The sequence below is a fragment of the Eretmochelys imbricata genome, chromosome 7 (assembly GCF_965152235.1).
Source record: "Eretmochelys imbricata isolate rEreImb1 chromosome 7, rEreImb1.hap1, whole genome shotgun sequence".
Lineage (NCBI taxonomy): Eukaryota > Metazoa > Chordata > Testudines > Cheloniidae > Eretmochelys > Eretmochelys imbricata.
This window is the reverse complement of record NC_135578.1, coordinates 27,381,086-27,398,321: the sequence shown is the minus strand read 5'-3', so window position 1 is coordinate 27,398,321 and position 17,236 is coordinate 27,381,086. Positions and strand designations below refer to the sequence as shown.

Here is a 17,236-nt window from a genome sequence, read left to right as displayed (position 1 = left end):
TTACAGCAGCTTCTCCTAGATTGACTGTTTTTATGTCATTGTTTCTGCTCTAATCCTTTATCCCCCCAAGTGATTTGTAATATAATTCAGACGTACTAATTTGTTTAGGCTGATACTTTGCACATAAGGAGCAAAATGTAAAGTAAGCTTGTGCTTACATTTCAGGAAATCTGTTGACTCTTTTCAAGTGATAGGAATGACAATAATTAGAGCTGGTTGAATTATTCATGGTTAATACTATTAGTTGGAAATATAGCTCCTTTTCTTGTTTGCAGATCATTTGTGAAGTAGTCCTGATATTTGTTAGGTAGAAGAGTTCACCAAATAGTGTTTTACGAAAAAAATTCACTCTGGGGATTGTTCATAAACTTTCACTTCAACTCCCTGCTGTTTGCTATACATTATTTGTACTGTTGACTGGTCAGATAAGTCACATTGTATTGTTTCCACTACCTAGTTAGGTGAATGAAAATGGTTTAAACTGAGTGACAAAAAATGAATGACAAAAGCAGAGCAAATAATTAATAATTCTATCCTGGTGCAAATCTTCTGAAGAACAATCATTTCTAAAGGAGGCTCCCTTGGCTCAAGTGGTAGAGATCTACTGTTTTGGAGATGAAGGACAAAGTTCTGGTCTTGATTTACTAAATAAATCAAGCATACTTCTTAATTGTCTATTCACAGTTCATGATGACAGATAACAGATTTAGGATCTAATATCTCACTTCCCATCAGGACTGGAAACAGGAGCTTTAGATCACTGAAGAGAGGAGTTTCCTAGTTTTCTAGTGGGGGATAGACCACTTGTTTCTGGCTCCAGTAAACTGTAAGGTTTTGGACTTTAAAATTGTGACATTGTCTACAGAAAACCTATTTTACATATTTGTGGCAGTTTTAAAAACCTATAATTTTCTTCTCTATCTGAACACTATAAAGTTGGATTCATTGTACTACAGCTGACTTTACAAGTAGAAGGATATCAAAACTAGAATTAATACAAAATATAAAACTCTGGAAAATATTTCCAAAATAGTTCTTCTGTAAAAATATATGGTGTATATTTTGCGTGATAGTGCGTGATAGTGTGGTATAAAGGTTTTATTGGCACTTGAGCTATAGATCTATCTAAAATATTTATAGCACATTTAATCCAGTGGTCTCAAAGTAATTTATAAAGGTGGGAGAAACATTATAGTTTTGGCTGGAAGTGAAAGCTTTGTGAAGGTTCCAAATTGGTTTCTGTTATAATCTCTGGTTTTCAGATAATCATAACTTTGTGAAAAGTGGTCTCTTTGGAATGAAGCTTTCCAGGCTTGGTCTCAGCCCAAAGGTTTCATATTCGGAAAATTTGTTGGAAATTTCATTCAGCCAATTTTTTCAATTCGGCAATACTAAACCTAATAGTTGAACTGTTAAGATAAGAAATAGTCAGGAAATGCAAAATTATAGTTTTAGTAGTAATACCATGTTATGCCACGTTTTTTAGCCATGTTTTTCATTTGCTATGCTCTGTGCTATAGGTTTAGTGATACAAATGAAAATGCATAAAACTATACAGTGAACAAAAAAGACAGGAATAGAAAATACTGCATGTTGCTGTAGAAATCTTTTGTACTCTTTTCTTGAACTGTTCAACCTGAATGTGGTGGTGAGTTTTCTTTAATCATTGCACGTAGTTAAACAACAATCAGCTCTCTGTATGTCTTCAAAGTGGTCACTACAATAAGGAACTGTCCCCTCCCTGCACCCCCATGATCAACAAGGATTCAGGGCGCACAGTGGGAGATTAGGGTGCCAGAGATGTCTTTCCCCCTGCCATGCCAGACAAAGCCCCCAAACCACTGAGACAACAAGGGGCATTTGTCGGTTTGGGTTATTTTTTGTTATCTAATATATCTTTCCATACTGTAAAATGATATAATGGCAGTGTGGGGTACTTTGGCAGTGGGAAATTATTCATCATAAATATAGGTTGCTGTGTAGTTTTTCAAAAATGTTGACAACTCTGAACTCAGTTATATGTTTTTTTGTTAACTTTTGCCCATCTCTGTGAAGTACCTAGTTCATTGGAGTTTTCTGAACACTGCCCTCAATTATCTTAATGATTAGATCCAAACCCTTCCTCATGGAACAGCACATCAGGGTGTATGGTCTCCAGTACACAAAGGTTTGAGTCCAGCATCAGTTTTCCTTCTCCTTTCACATGGTTTCTGGGGAAGTGCTATATGAAGGCCTGCTGGGGAAAAAAGGGGGAGGTGCATATTTGTGGGAAAACAGAGCTCAGCACCTGGGCCCTGAAACTGGATGATCCCCAGGCTGAGGCAGTGTTGTGTTTTCCTACTGTTATTGCTTATAGTATCTTATTTTCTGATTAATCAAAACTATTGACTGCTGCTGGCTTATGTCTGTTGAGCCATCCCATCAGTTTAGGGTCCTCGGGATGTAAAGAAAAGAATGCCGCTGGAAAAATAGTTTCTGGATACAGGATGTAATTGCAGGAAACAGAAAATATGAGGCAATGTGTAAATGCAAACCTTTAAAAGAGGAGCACCTGAAAGCGGAGGGCAGAAAAAATGATAAAGCCGCAGGAGGCCAGAGAGTAGAAGCCATTTCCTCATACCTAAAGGTAGAAGAGTTAATGACAAAGATAAAAGCTGCTTTATAACTAACTTTTCAAAAATATTTCCACTTTAAATAGGAACTAGAGGGAATGGAACATGAGTAAACATATATAGTAAATTGATGGATAAATCAGCAGAGACAGAAATTGTTTCTAAGAAGGAAGCAAATAACTTTATAGCATAAAAATATTACCAAAACAGTAGCATAAGAAAGGGTTAATTCTGATAAGCATAACTAATAAGAATGGAAGGGCAGTGGTGGGCAAACCTCAGCCACCAGGAGGTGTGGGGGGCTGTGCCTGCGGACGGTCAACGTCCGCAAAATGTCTCGCGGCCTGCGATCAGATTATCCTGGTGGGCCGCAAGTTGCCCACCACTGAAGTAGAGTGTGGTACAGTTTTTCAAGTCTACAGCTACCCCTTAATAAACTTACTTCTGCTTTTATTTCAGTTGATTTCATATAGTTTGTCTCTGGCTTTTTGGCTATCTAGTCAGGCTTTCTAGGGAAGGGGAGATATATCCCTCAGGGAATAGTCAGGCTATATTCTGCATGGAAAATGATACTGATTTTCAGGGTGCACATGGCAATTTTGTTGTTGGCATATTCTGTTCCTTTCCTTTCCCCCTTATGCTTTGTCATTATTCCTTTTCCCTTCCGATTCCTCCCAAATCCTCTGTCTCTCATGTTCAGAAAGGGTGAACGGACCCTAATTTTTGGCTTGCAAGGTATTTGTGAATGGATCTCTGCAGGTTGTGCTGGCAGGGGCTGGCAGTGGACCAGCTCCTGTAGGCAGAGGATTAATCACTTAGCTCTAACTTTAATCGGAGATGAATGCACACAGGAATTTTTTTGTATACAGAATTCTGTGAGTGTAACGAGTGTTTTATACAACACAATGACCACGTATGCTTTAAGCATTGTAGGAGAAGGCATATCAATGGGAAAAATGGTATTGCTTCTCAATGTCTGTCTTTACCTTTTAAGATGGGTACACGTTATGCCATGCAGGTTAAAATCTACTGGGTAGTACCAGTGATTTTATTTGCTTAGATTCACAATCCAAAATGTTGGTTCAGAAATATAAGTACTTCCAAAGAGGCTTGAAGAAAAAGCAGCCCCCATCCATGACTCGATTTCATGAAATTCAGACATTCATAGAAAATCCTTTACGAAACTTAGATTTCAGCAATATAAGTTAATTCTAGATGACCTCTAGTCCCAAGTTCTCTGGGTGTAGTTGAAAAGGAGCCTGCTATTAACTTGAGTATTGTTTGTCCCTCTAATATTCTCTCAGCTGTTGATCCAATGAATATTGAAGCATCTTGATCAATTCAACATAGAGGCAACTGTCCTTTCTTGGCAAGTCAGAGAGGAAACTCTATTCTGCTGGAGATGTCCATGAAATATCTTGCAGCTGCAAGAAAAGGTCTTCACTTCACTGTTAGCTGCAAGCAGAAGTTCCCTTTCCCCTCTGGCAGCTTTAAATATCTGAAAATATTATTTTACCAGCTGTTCAGCATCAAGAAGAGCCTTCAGGGTTGCAGAATGATGAGCCTTGCAGAGTTTAGTTGTGGGACGAGCCTTTCATCAGCTCCCCTGACTAACAGTTGCAATTACCCTAGGTCAGCTCATCTTGTTTAGGATACAGAGGAGCAAGTCCCCATTCTTCATCCACGGCTCTCTCACCAGTATTCTGAGTGAAGTATTAAAGGTGAATACAGTTGAGTGGCTGTAGGTTGCACACCACATGCCCAGTGGGTCCTTTCCATCTTTCGATTTCCGTAATATTCACCAGCATTATATAAACCCATTAACTGGACATTTCACCGATACTGATTACTTATTCTCCAGTAGTGAGCCACATGCGGACAATAGGTTGTGCAATCTAAGTTATGATCTATTTTAAGGCAAACTGAAAGAAGTGTATGTAGCAATCAAAAGGAAAGGGGACGGAAGAATGCGGGGCAAAGGAAAGAGGTTTTAAGAATAATAACAGAGTCAATTAAATATCTGTATTCTCTACTGGTCATCTAATTAACTATTCCTTAGTCACCTGGGTGCAAGATTTATATTCAATTTTGTGTGGACTACTTAACTTGGTAATTTAACACACAAACACTGGTTTCTTTGTCCAGGCACACCGATCAGGGTTACCAACACAAACATGTCATTGCAATAGTCCACATGTTGTGTTTTATCTCACAAGCCCACTACCAGAGGCTACTGTTTTGGAACACAATTATCAATCTCAATCATAAAAAAGCAAAATATCAAAAGAGAATCTGGCCTGTATAAAATGAATAGTTGGAATTAGTCCAATTCTTAGTAGGCATTTGATCACATCACATTTTGGGTTCATCAGAACCCATGTTAGCAATCTCATCAGATAGGATCATAGCTGAATGGCGAGTGTTTGCCCCCTTCATCTACGTATGAACTGACACATAATAGTGGGGCAGTGTTAGGAAGTTTCTACAGCTGCTGTAGAAGGATAAAGGACATTAGTCTCCAATGCTGCTATCAGGCATCCAGCATCTAAAAACACTTAGAAAAGAAAGTTAGCCACAAGCTCTATTATAGATCCTACCCTTCAGGGTCTGTAACATTAATTTAGAGCTTTCTCTCCCAACATCTGTTACCACTGTAGCACTGCATAACAGAAATCGTAGTTCAGGGCATGCCTATAGGAGTTGCAGACAGTGCAGAAATAGCAAATGTAGTCCTAAAAGCGAAATATTTGGCTTTTTGGACAATATTTGCTTTGCAGCCAGTGATTCTGACATGGCTAAAATGTTCAAAGTTGCAAACAGCAGTTATAATAATTGAAAACTAATATTTCTGCCTGTGAATATTTCCTCTCCCCACAGAGGACAATCTATATGAGGCCTAGGTCTGAAAATTAAAAATGTTTAATTTTTGGCTTCTCTCCCAAACATCTGAGTCCCATATCTATTTAGTACCAGACAATGTAATAATACTACACATGTGGAGCAGATTATGTAAGACAGACACCTTATTCAATCAGTCACTTTTCAGAGTGGTTCTACTGTTCAGTTATTCCACAAAAGACCCTAGAGAAGATATGGTGGTCACCATTACAAGTCTGTATTTTCTAGCATTTACTTTACAGTGGTATCTGAGATATCAAAATTCACTCCTATACTTAACATCTAACCCATACAGGGTCAAATTTTCTAAAGTGCCTAAATCCCATGTTCAGAACAGATTTAGGCACAATGAAATGTGTGTCTCACTGAAAGTCAATGGAACTTAGGTTTCTATGGGCCTCAGGGCTTGGCCAAATGTAAAAGTTATACTGCTTTAACTATATTTATACAGTTAACCCAATACACACCCCTTGTGTGTGCCATCATATAGATATAAAGTTGCTTTATATGGGTAGAGCTACTCCTGTATGGGAATGAGACTATGCTATGTCAGTTTAAGGCACCTTTATGCTGGTTTAACTATGTTCACAGTCGGGGCTGTATTGTACATGTAGAAGTATTAACTATTATTAAAATATCATCCATAGCCCAACTAGAGTATTTATACCAGTATAAGAACTGTGTGAAAACCAGGCCTTAAGTCATTTTTGAAAATGGGACTTAGGCTCTTAAGTCACTTAGGCATTCTGGAAAGTTTTAGCCCTAATCTATTTATACCTCACTCATGACCATAGTATCTGAAAGCAGAAAACAACTGTGGCAAGGCACTGGCTTTTGTAAAGCTGTTGCATTGAATAGTTAGTCATCAGCGATAACTTCCCACTGCAAGTTCATAGTAAATAAAATGTAAACCACTGGGTTCATTGACAGATCAGACAAACTTGTAGAAGTGGCAGATAATAAGAATTATTTATCCTCCTAGCTGAATTCTAAAGGTTGTCCTCAAAATCAAGGAGGAATATAGCTATCTGTATGTATAAATCTAGTTTGGCACCTTTAAAACCAATATAAAATAGTTTCACTTGCAGTACAATTCATCTTTTTTTCTCATTATACTCTTGTTTTCTCTTAACTATGCTGAGCAGTAACCCATTGATACTGAATATGCAGCAGTACAGTACAGATATTTTAAATGATAGGTTATCTTATTTTTGATTTTTATAAAAGGTAGGTAGAAATTATATTTTTCTTTTGCTTTTATATTTCATGGCTAAGGTTAATAACATATTTGATATACTGTTATAATCCATAGCCCTAAGGGGGAAAATAATCTAGTCATTAAGTTAAGGAAAGTAGGCATTGTTTAAATGTGCTCTGGTCAGTCATTTTCAGGGCTGTGAGACTGTGGTCTTTTTTGTTTGTTTCAAGGTAGATGTCAAACAATTAGCACTGCCTATGCTGATGCTTAAAATATTTTCTAGAAACACTGCTTACATCATAGGAAATGTGTGTATAAAACACTTTCAGGGAAAAATCATTAACATCCTTGCAGCACCAATATAATGGCAGTCCATTTCTCATGATGATCTATGATACCCATTTGTTGAAATTTTATTACTTGTAGCTTTAATTCAGTTTGGTTGCTGTTCTAGCATCTTCCCATATTTGCCTCTTTCTCCTTTAGATAAGGTTGGACTTCTTTTATTAGGAACACAGTTGCAGTTTGATTATTTGTAGATTAAAGGAGACCATTAAACATAAATCTCTAGATGGATTCAGTCTCCACATAGACTATAAGGCAGCACTGTTTTCAGGAAGATAAACAGAGACAGTGATTTATGTCGCATTTTTGGGGGTATACTTCTGATTGTATTGTTTCTCTTGTGATTAGAGATTAAAGGTTGTGTTTACTAATATTTTAGCTAGCCATCAACAAAGCATGGAAATAAAAAATTACATGTAATGGTATTTTCTTTACAGATTAAGAACATATTTAATTGCATCAAATTAATTCAATGCACTAAAATCAGTATATATTTTTTTAAAAAAAATATATATTTTTAACAAAATTACAAAAAAGTAAATGATTACACTTTCTGTGTTTGATTTTTAGAACAACTGGGAACATATTTGGGACAAATTTTGCAATTGGGCATAGGTGACCCCCATTCAGTTAAATGGGAGCTACCTAAATGAACCTGGAAGCAAAATGTGGACCTTAAAAAGTATTTAAACTGACAGAAGGATTGGATTTAAAGAAAAGAGAAAGAACTTCCAAAAACTTCAGGAATCTGAAGTGAAAATCACCCTGTATGTGAACTTTTACCTACAGTGGTGGTATTGGTGGTATTCTACAAATCATTTTTGACTCACTGCAAATGAGCAGGAATACCTAATTGAAAAATGGAAGGAATTGTATTGTTGAGTATTTGTTTAAATTGTAAATGTATTAAATCAGAGGATTTTGAAAGTTCTTTATATCTGGTTATTCCTTTGATATTAATTTGTTTTCCAGATTATTTAAGATCATCCACATTGCAAGTTTGCAACCAAAATTAACTAATGAGTATTACAGGCTGAAGCAAAGGAAGCCTTTGTTTTTTCTTGCTTTTTTTAAGCCATGATTCTAACATGGTATCTGTGGGAAAGTTTATTGGACAGTGATACTTCAATAAAGTTGTCTTGCCTTCTACTGATGAAAGCAGGATTTGGTTTTGTATTGAATTCAAACTCTTAATTATATAATATGCAGCTCAGAATTTTCTCTGTTTTCACAAATATGGGAACTATAGTTGTTACTACAAAACATGTTATATTCCTGTGTTTAATTAAAATATCTTCCTTGCGGAGAGTCTGCAAGACATAGAAACAATTAAGGCCATTAGAAAATGAGACAAGTTTTGAATCTGTCATCAAGCTCAGCTACTTTTTGGCTTTTCCTCAATCCTTGTTGAACAGTTTTTCTGCTGGTCTAGAGAGGGCCAAAGAGATCCAAAGAGTCTCTCTTTCTAGTTTCAGATATTTGTTTGGTCATGCTTTGAGCAACATTCTTGTAATGAATAACTTTGGAGATGCAGTATTTTGCTAGTGTTCAAGGCTTCTACTCTTGAATCTTTTAATTTAAGGGCATGTGTGTATGTATACGTCTGCCTGTCTATCCATCCACCCAGGAGAATGTAATATTATAAACAACATCACTACTACAGACTCCCATTGACTGGTCTACTCAGAGGGCAGAATATTATTGCTAGGTGTTTGAAGAAGCACCTGACTTTTAGAAATGTACTATTTCTTAAATATGTCTCCAATGATGCTCATTTAAATGGGATTAGCATACTCTATATCTGCACCGAAAAACTGGCATTTATTTGGATTCTAAAAGTGTGACTAAAATCTATGCACACTTTGGGTTCAAGAATAATTGTTTTTGCTAGAGTCTTGAAATAATTTTATTACACATTTCCTCATGGTTAAAAACTGAAAACACTGAACGTCTGCATTTCTACAGGAAACATATAACCTGTGTATTAAATTGGTTTTGAAACAGCAAAATCTTCCAAAGAAGCACCTACCATTTTTTTTAAACTATAATGGTCTGTTTCATCCTCTCACTACTTCTAGTACTGAAGGTCCTTTGAGCCTAGCAGGACTTAGTAACTTTTCGCAAAAAACAAATAGACGTATTCATTTCTTATCTGCCCACATAAATGTGTCACTGTATCCTCTACTCAGCATGTACTTCCCTCTCCTCTCTCACTGCGTACACCGTCTGATCCATCTAACCTCTTGGAATTCATGGCTTTATTGACTCAAATTTAACTTCCTCTCAAAATATGATCCACAACAAAAAGCCCCAGAGAAAAGATCTGCTAAGCGTTGTCTTTACCTGTTACTTTTCAAACCTTAAACATTTTTTAAAGTTGAGATGTGATGTTCTAAAGTACTGCATTCTATAGAAAAAGGAAAAAAAAAACCAGAAAAATGTACCGAAGTCTATGAAAGTACCTTCAGAGATTTAAGTATCAAATATGAAATCTGATTATCTTACTTTACTTAGAAGCTTTTTTTGTTTCAAAGATACCTTAAAAACACATCTTGGTGAAATACTTTTATTTTCAAAGTGTATGTGCTCGTCTGGCTTTGCTGGGTTACATCAGTAGGATCACAGAAGTTAGAGATAAAAGAGATACCTACTAATTAATCAAGTTCACTGGCCTGAAAGAGCAGAATATAGTTCTTCAATAGAAGTCACATCACGTATGAAACTGACACTGCATTTGATCTTAGTCAAAAAGCGAAGAAGCAGTAATAGTGCCAAAAAAAAGAGCAATATTACCTCTTAACGGCATGCCGTGTACTTTAATGTTGCGTGTCGGACAAACCTGACAAGTTTGAGGCTTTGACAAGAAACGAAAGCAGCATTCTCTAAACAGCTAAGAGGAGACTGGAAGTCATTGAGAGATGATGCATGATTTATTTATTTATTTATTTTTTACTTTTGGAAGACTGGGTTCAAAATACCAGAGTTTTTGATCTCACCTTAATTTCCTTTTGTTCACATCACAAAACAATCATGCAATTTGATACTGGTGGTTTCTGTTTAAGGAAGGAATGGAATAGCAGGGATACTGCTGGTCAGAATGGAAATACTATAGCAAAAGTTGTTGGAGATCATGCCCAGCTCCTGTCAGTGATATTATTTCCATGAGCAGAAAATTAAATCTGAAATGTTTGGGAGCATAATAAACAGCAGCTGAAGTGGAACTAAAAAGAAAAAAGCTTATCAGCAAAAGAAGTATTCTTAGATTTAAATATTTGTGATAGCTAATTAACTGGTGTGCTCTAAGATATGGTTTTCCTGATGTCTATGGGAGAACTCCTATTGACTACAAAGGTGTAGGACCAGGACCAGGGATTCAATGTCCATTGTATATTCACCTCTGTGGGAATGCCCACAACGTAGCTCTGCTAAAGAGGTGGTTGAACTATTTGATTTGGAGTTTTTCTATAGTATATATCCACTAGAAGGGATGGTCTTTTGGGGACAAAGATTTTCAATATCTCTACGCTACTGTCTTATCAGTTTTACTGATTGAGATCCACTTAGTTGATTCTGTTTCTTTTTTTACAAAAGAACAATTTGCAATCAGAAAATGCTGGTGTGCTTGTCAAAAAGTGTATTTAAAGAAAATACAACAACTCCTCATCCCTTGCAATATGTTTTACCTGACAATGATGACTTAAAATCTGTGGTGGTGTTTTCAGGTGATGGAAACCAGCATTTAGTATTGTTTTATGTTTCCAATTAAATGTCTATTTAATATGAATAAAAAGTATTATATGACATTGTGTTCTTACTCTACATTTTTAATAGATTATAAATCTGTTTAAGCCTGATTTTGATGGCTTGATCAGAGCTATGGCAAGCTGTTTGCAAGTGAGAGACTAACTGAAGCAGTTTGTGTAGAGTCTCTGTCAAGAAAAAGAACCAGGTGTTCTAATGTTCTCTTTCCATTTGGGCTTTTGTCATGGTCCTAAGGGAAAAATGCACTAGTCATTAAGTTAAGGAAGGAAGGCATTGTTTAAGTGAGCTCTGATCAGTCGTTTTCAGATCTGTAACTCTATGGTCTGGAAGTGGGCACATTTTCTGCTTCCCTGAAGATATTCTGTAAGTCTAGTGTGAAGCCAGGCCTGTCTTGCTGTCATCCCAAAGACACGAGATGAGGATGAATGGGTTACTGAAGAAACCGAGAGATCGATATAAGCATCCTGTGCTAATGGTGGGGAGAAAGTAGCAGTCCCTGTCTCTGGAAGACACAAAGAAAATGATAGTGGGTGGGAAAGAGAACTGATTCCTTTTAAGGGATGGATTTGTGGAGATTATGGGTCCCTGGCCAGCCTTTGTCAGTTTGGGGGGTTTCATCAAAAATCCAAACAGATGAGTTTCAGAAAGTTTCACCCGTTTTGGTGTTTTAGTACAAAAGTTTCATCCCTCACTAATAATAATATACCTAACTTACTGGGCATTGTCAGATGTCATTAACATATGTAATACACTTGTATTATATTTGCAATTTGAAAGCCATTAGAGAAGTACAGAGAATTACAAAATAAAATACATCAGAGGATAGAAGTGGGAGTGAGTAAAATTGAGGGGAAAATATTGTTTCCAAAGGGGAAGTCTTTGGACTCCAGAGATCTGAGTTCAGTTCCCAGCTTTGACACAGTTTTCCTGCATGACTGTGTTGAAATTACATAACCCTTCTCTATGTCAGTTCCCCGTCTGTAAAATAACGCTTCATGCTTTAATGGAGTATTGTGAGGATAAATTCATTAATGTTTGTGAGATACTCAGCTAGGAAGAAAATGGAAATAATTTAAGTATCTATATTAAATAAATAGTAATTTAGAGAGAAGAGTTTGAGTGAAGGTGTTTGAAGAGAGGGAATCATTTCACTGGGTTGGTTTTATTTTGTTTTATATTAAATGGCAGCTGTTTGAAGCTGCACAAAAATTGAAACTTTAGTAGTGTCAGTGAGATGGATAAGTGGGCAGAGTTCAGGAGGGCAGTCGAAGTAATTTGTCACATGGCTCTGCAATTTACCACCTGGATATCATCAGTGTCGCGTGTATATATACCACTGTGTATACATTATTTTTTGAAAGACAGAGAGGATTTGCCAGCAGGTTGTTTCAAGTTCCCACATCTATAGCAATGATGTATTTAATTATTAAAATACAACCCCAAGACCAGAGCAGCCTTCTAAATTCACAACTGCACAACAGACATCTCAAATATGTGACTTCATATTATGTACCAATAGTTTTAATTTGTTTTCTTTTATCTTTACTCATGGCTTTGGTTAAGTGCCAGATATTAAAAACATCCAGAGTGATAACCACTTGGTTAAACAGAACAAAGAAACGCACTATGTCATAAATATTTTACTGGCATAGATTTTTAAACTAGCAATCCTTTAAACCTTTGTGATGTGTTTCTATACATGTGAACTGCCCATATGTAAAATAGCTAAACTGCATATGCTTTAAGCATGGAACTGAAGTATTAAGTGACTTAATCTGTTGTATTGTACTTTCAGGTTCGAATGTTTACCTATCTGATCGGAAGAGAAGCTGCTTTTGCTGACAACCTCAAATGGATGGCCTGTGCTAACAAAGGTTGGTTTACCTTCTTTAACTGGAAGGTATAATGTTAAGCTTTGTACAATCTTTCAGCCTTGCTACAAGAGTCATCTCATTGCCAGCAGTTTAAGGTGAACCGTTTAGAGGGGATCGGTTGGTTTTTCAGGAAGATAGATTTGTTTGTGAAAACATATCTAGAGTATGAAGACTTAAAAATATAACCACTTTGATATACATTTATGGTTAATTAAAATGCACCTAAAATATTTCACAGATGTGATTTTCAATTTCTTCTTTGTTCTCAAAGGGTTAGCCTCAATTTAAAAGCTCCTTCACTGTTACTATTATTTTATTGGTATTAGGGTAGTGCATAGGACTCCGACTGAGATTAGGGCTGCAATGTGCTAGGCACTGTACAAACCGTATAGTAAACCACATCCCTCCCCTGAAGAACTCACAATCTAAATAGGAAAAAGAGATTTGTATCTTGTGAGGAGAAATACATGAGGGTATGAGATGTTCGGGTATTATGGTAATGATGATCATAATAGAACATATGAGAGATGGACACTATATATATAATAGAGAGACAAGGTGTACACAGCTCTGTGTAAGCTCAAAATCTTGTTGCTTTCACCAACAGAAGTTGATCCAATAAAAGATATTACCTCACCCACTGTCTGTCTCTAATAACCTGGGATTGACATGGCTACAACATTGCATACTATAAATAGTAATAATTTAGAAATCACTGATTAAAGTCAATTTTTCTTTATCTTTATTCTTGAAAAATATTATCTGTCATTTTGTTTTTTCTTTGAGCCTCATTACATTATGATGACTCACATAAGGCACTATGCACATAGACATTATTGCTTTAACCACTGTTGTGTCCATCTGATGGGAATTACTCAGTTTGAAGTCTTGTCTTAATCAGCTAATGTTACACCATAATTTAGTTTTAGTCATTGTATAGGAATCCTTTGAAGCATCTTTTTGAAGACAATTTAATCAACCAAATGCTTTAGCTTTGTAGACAGTACAGTACTATAGCTTCATAAAGATCTAAGCACAGCAACTTAGAAATTATGGCCAGGCAATAGGAGCTGCCTGACTAGTTCATCTGGTACATGTCAGTCTCGTTCCTGATGAAGGGAAAGTGCACATCTTTGTTCTTCACCATTACTAGCAACAAACACAGTAGACTTCTCATCACTTTGCTTTTGTATACTCTGATGGAAGAATATTGTAGGTTTGCCTTTTTCTAAACCAGAGGGGGTCAAATCTGGTTCTCTCTCACACCCGGGTAAATCTGGATAAAATCTACTGAAGCTAATGAAACTACTCCAGACTTAAATGAGTGTGTAAATGAGAGCAGAATCTGGCCAATAGGTGTCGTCTGAATGGTTTATTTTAATTATCGTCTCCCTAGACTTTTGCCTCAGATTGCATCGGTTATATGACTTGCTCCCTGACACGAGGGTCTTCCATCTCTGATCTGTAATTCATTTATAGAGTCTAGGATCTGACACTGTAGGAAGCAGCACAACCATCTTCAGCTCAAGTTACATGAGATTCAGAACTTTCCCTTCGATTTTTTAGCTCTGGTTCAGCCAAGTTCTTTAGTGAAAAGACATATTACAGCTCAGGGAGAAGAGACCTAGTAAAGCCGATCTGCAGATTGGCTGAATGACTGCACTGCAGTTTACTTCTTGCATGGGTGGGCCAAAGCGTGTTGTTGTTACTGAGGTCAATGGCCCTAAAATCAATTTTCCTTGCAGTGATTTTCCCCTTGGAAGCACAGCATAGATGAAGGCTGTTTGCAAGGTTTCCAGCTGACTGCATTGTGGACAGCAAAATCCTTTCTTTCGAAAAGGATCACTAGGGAAATTCATACCACCTTGCAAAAGTTCTTTAACTTCTGGAATCTAATGGTTAAACCATGAGACACCCGTCCCCCTTCCCCCACATTTCTCTGCTATATTTTATGCTTAAGTAGGGCATATCTTGAGGGAGTATGGGCTTAATGAGGCTAAGCAGCAAACCATTTTAAATACATTAAAAGAATCAAGACCTCAAACCCCCGGTAGAATGGTTTATGAAATTTACAATAATTTTCCCCATTTTTCTGTAAGCAAGTGCACATGAAGTTAAAAAAAAAAAAGTGGAGATTTACCAGGATCTTAAAGTGAACAAAGGTGTAAAGTTTCCCAGTGCTCAACTTGCCAAGTTTTAAAGTATGCAGCCACTGCATCTCTCTCAACAGTCACTTTCAACAGAAAGTCGGCCAGCTGTAAAAATAAAGATAGGCCTTAAACTTTTGGTTACTTACAAAACAGAGGGTATGAAACAAATATTTATATGATAAAAGTATGTCAGTTTAATCATTTGACAGTCCCTCTTTTGAATGTTTGTTATTAATTATGCACCCTCAGTGTGGTGGGCCCTTTACAAAACACAGAGGAGGACAAAAGAGGGGATTCATCTCCTCCACACCACAGAGCCTGGTGAACGGACAAAGGAAGAGAGGCTTGTGCATCCCGTATCTTGGGGTTGATGGGAGCCTAGCAAAAAAGCTGTGCAGTCCTGAGGGTTTGCCCAACTTGTGCCTTAATGACAACAGCTCCATGGCCTGTTATATTATTAGGAAATAGCTGAGGTCTAGGAAGCACCAGCTACATCCCCTTGCACAAACAGCATCATCCCAACACCTCCAGCACTCTGGGCTCTTGCAGCAAGTGGCACAGAGACAGTTATGCATGTTGTTCACCTTGTTGGGAAAGCCCCTTTTGCTGGGGGTATTCTGCTGGGGAGCATTACAGCTCCAATGCAGTGATGAATGCCCTCCTTAGTCCCTCTCCAAGGAGACTAGGTTCTAATCTTGTATTCCTTACAAGAACACTGCACCCATTTTGTTCCATGACCTGAAAGTGGGACACATTTCTTATCAAGTACACAGTGCACTGTTGAAAATAGTTTGTTGTTTTGAGCTGTTTGGGATCTAATGCTACTGGTGGACATTTGGCTGAAAATCACTATTATCTTAGGATAATGGCAGTATGGAAAGGAAGTCTAATTTCAGAGGATAATCATTTAACCAAATTATATTTAATGTTTAACCAAATAATTTTATGAAACATCATGTTGAGTCTTATGAAATGGCCTATAGTTCCTGGAAGAACTTTTATTACCTAAAAAAATAGTAGTTGTTGTGTGTGAAAGTGAATCTTAGAACTTCTGTACCAAGCAGCCAGAGGAAGTTGTAAGAATGTGTAAGTTAAAGCAAAGGTTGATCTGGTATAACTCACATAGGCTTCGCAGCTGTGCTCAAGGATTTCAGTGCATAACTCTTTATTTCCTGATTAAACCTCAAAGTCTAAAGAAGGAGGAGCTGAAATCCCCTGGTTAACAGTTTCATATAGTGGGTGAGTGTGTGATTCAGTTGAGGATTGGCTTTTGTGACATATGGTAGTATTACACACACAAATAATCAAACAGTCCAAATACTTGGTGGAAGTGCAATACAACAACGTTGCCTCCCCTTGGCCTTAACTCTAGTATAATAACTTACAAGGGAGAAAATGCAAAAATAAATATTAGAACAAGTATGCAAAAATTTTGGGGAGTTCCATCACTCAGGCTGTGGCAACTCATTACACTTTATTATAGTGGAAGTTAAAGTTCAGGGAAAACTACTATGTCTCGGAAGAAAGTAAATAAATCAATGCTACCTGGAAAGCATGAGCCAAAAGTTCACAATAGGCAGCTAATTCTAGTATTAATTATAATTTCATGGAAATTATAAACTGATTGCAGGCTTTTAACATGAGCCATGAAGTCTAAAAACACATTAAAAGGGAGACTAAACATTCAAAAGCCTACAGTGCAAACTCAAACCCAGCTTTGAGAAGAACACCACAAAGGAAAATAAAGAGAATGTATATGGTTACAGCTATGACTCCAGTCCTCACCTACTTCCTATTATCAATCAAAAATTAAATTTCTTAACAAAAACTCTTACAGAAAGACATTTTTAAAAAGGTCAATAATTTTAATAGGCTGAGCCTAGCTGATTAAATGCATTTGGTTAAGCCCCGTAACACACTTTTTTTTGTCTCAACTTTCCACCCCATATTCATCTACATCACTGGCTTATGTCATGAAAAGTTATTTTGGTTATACAGTTTTGTTCAGATCCTATGGAGTATGATGCACTATTCCAAAAAGAAATGAAGCACTTCACATGTGTCATGGTGCCTAGAAATGTCAAATGTGTGCATGTGTATGCCTCTTTGTGTATCTTTAAAAGAGAGTACTTTGTATTTATATAGGATATGGACAAGAATAACCTCCTTAAGTGGATATCTCTATTGCCATAAAAGGGATTTTGGCAATACCAAAACATATCCCTTCGTTATCTGCAAAATAAAGTTAGTAGGAAAATGTTTGTCATTCTCAGTATTTTGACCCTGTATCTTGCCATATGCACAAATTTAAAATGAAAAAAGCTGGTACAAAATACCACATGGTTCCCTGTTGATTGTTGTTTAAATTATTGTTGGGTTAGTGTGGGTCATGTCTGT

At 36.8% G+C, this 17,236-nt stretch overlaps 1 protein-coding gene across 1 annotated transcript in view; it reads left to right on the top strand.

Moving 5' to 3' along the window:
* The window catches only part of CACNA2D3 (calcium voltage-gated channel auxiliary subunit alpha2delta 3), a 722,234-nt gene that overhangs the window by 468,736 nt on the left and 236,262 nt on the right, over nucleotides 1-17,236 (top strand). Inside the window, exon 12 of the mRNA XM_077821951.1 lies at nucleotides 12,611-12,689. Coding sequence (XP_077678077.1) covers nucleotides 12,611-12,689 — 79 coding nt within the window. The remainder of the gene's footprint in view (nucleotides 1-12,610; nucleotides 12,690-17,236) is intronic.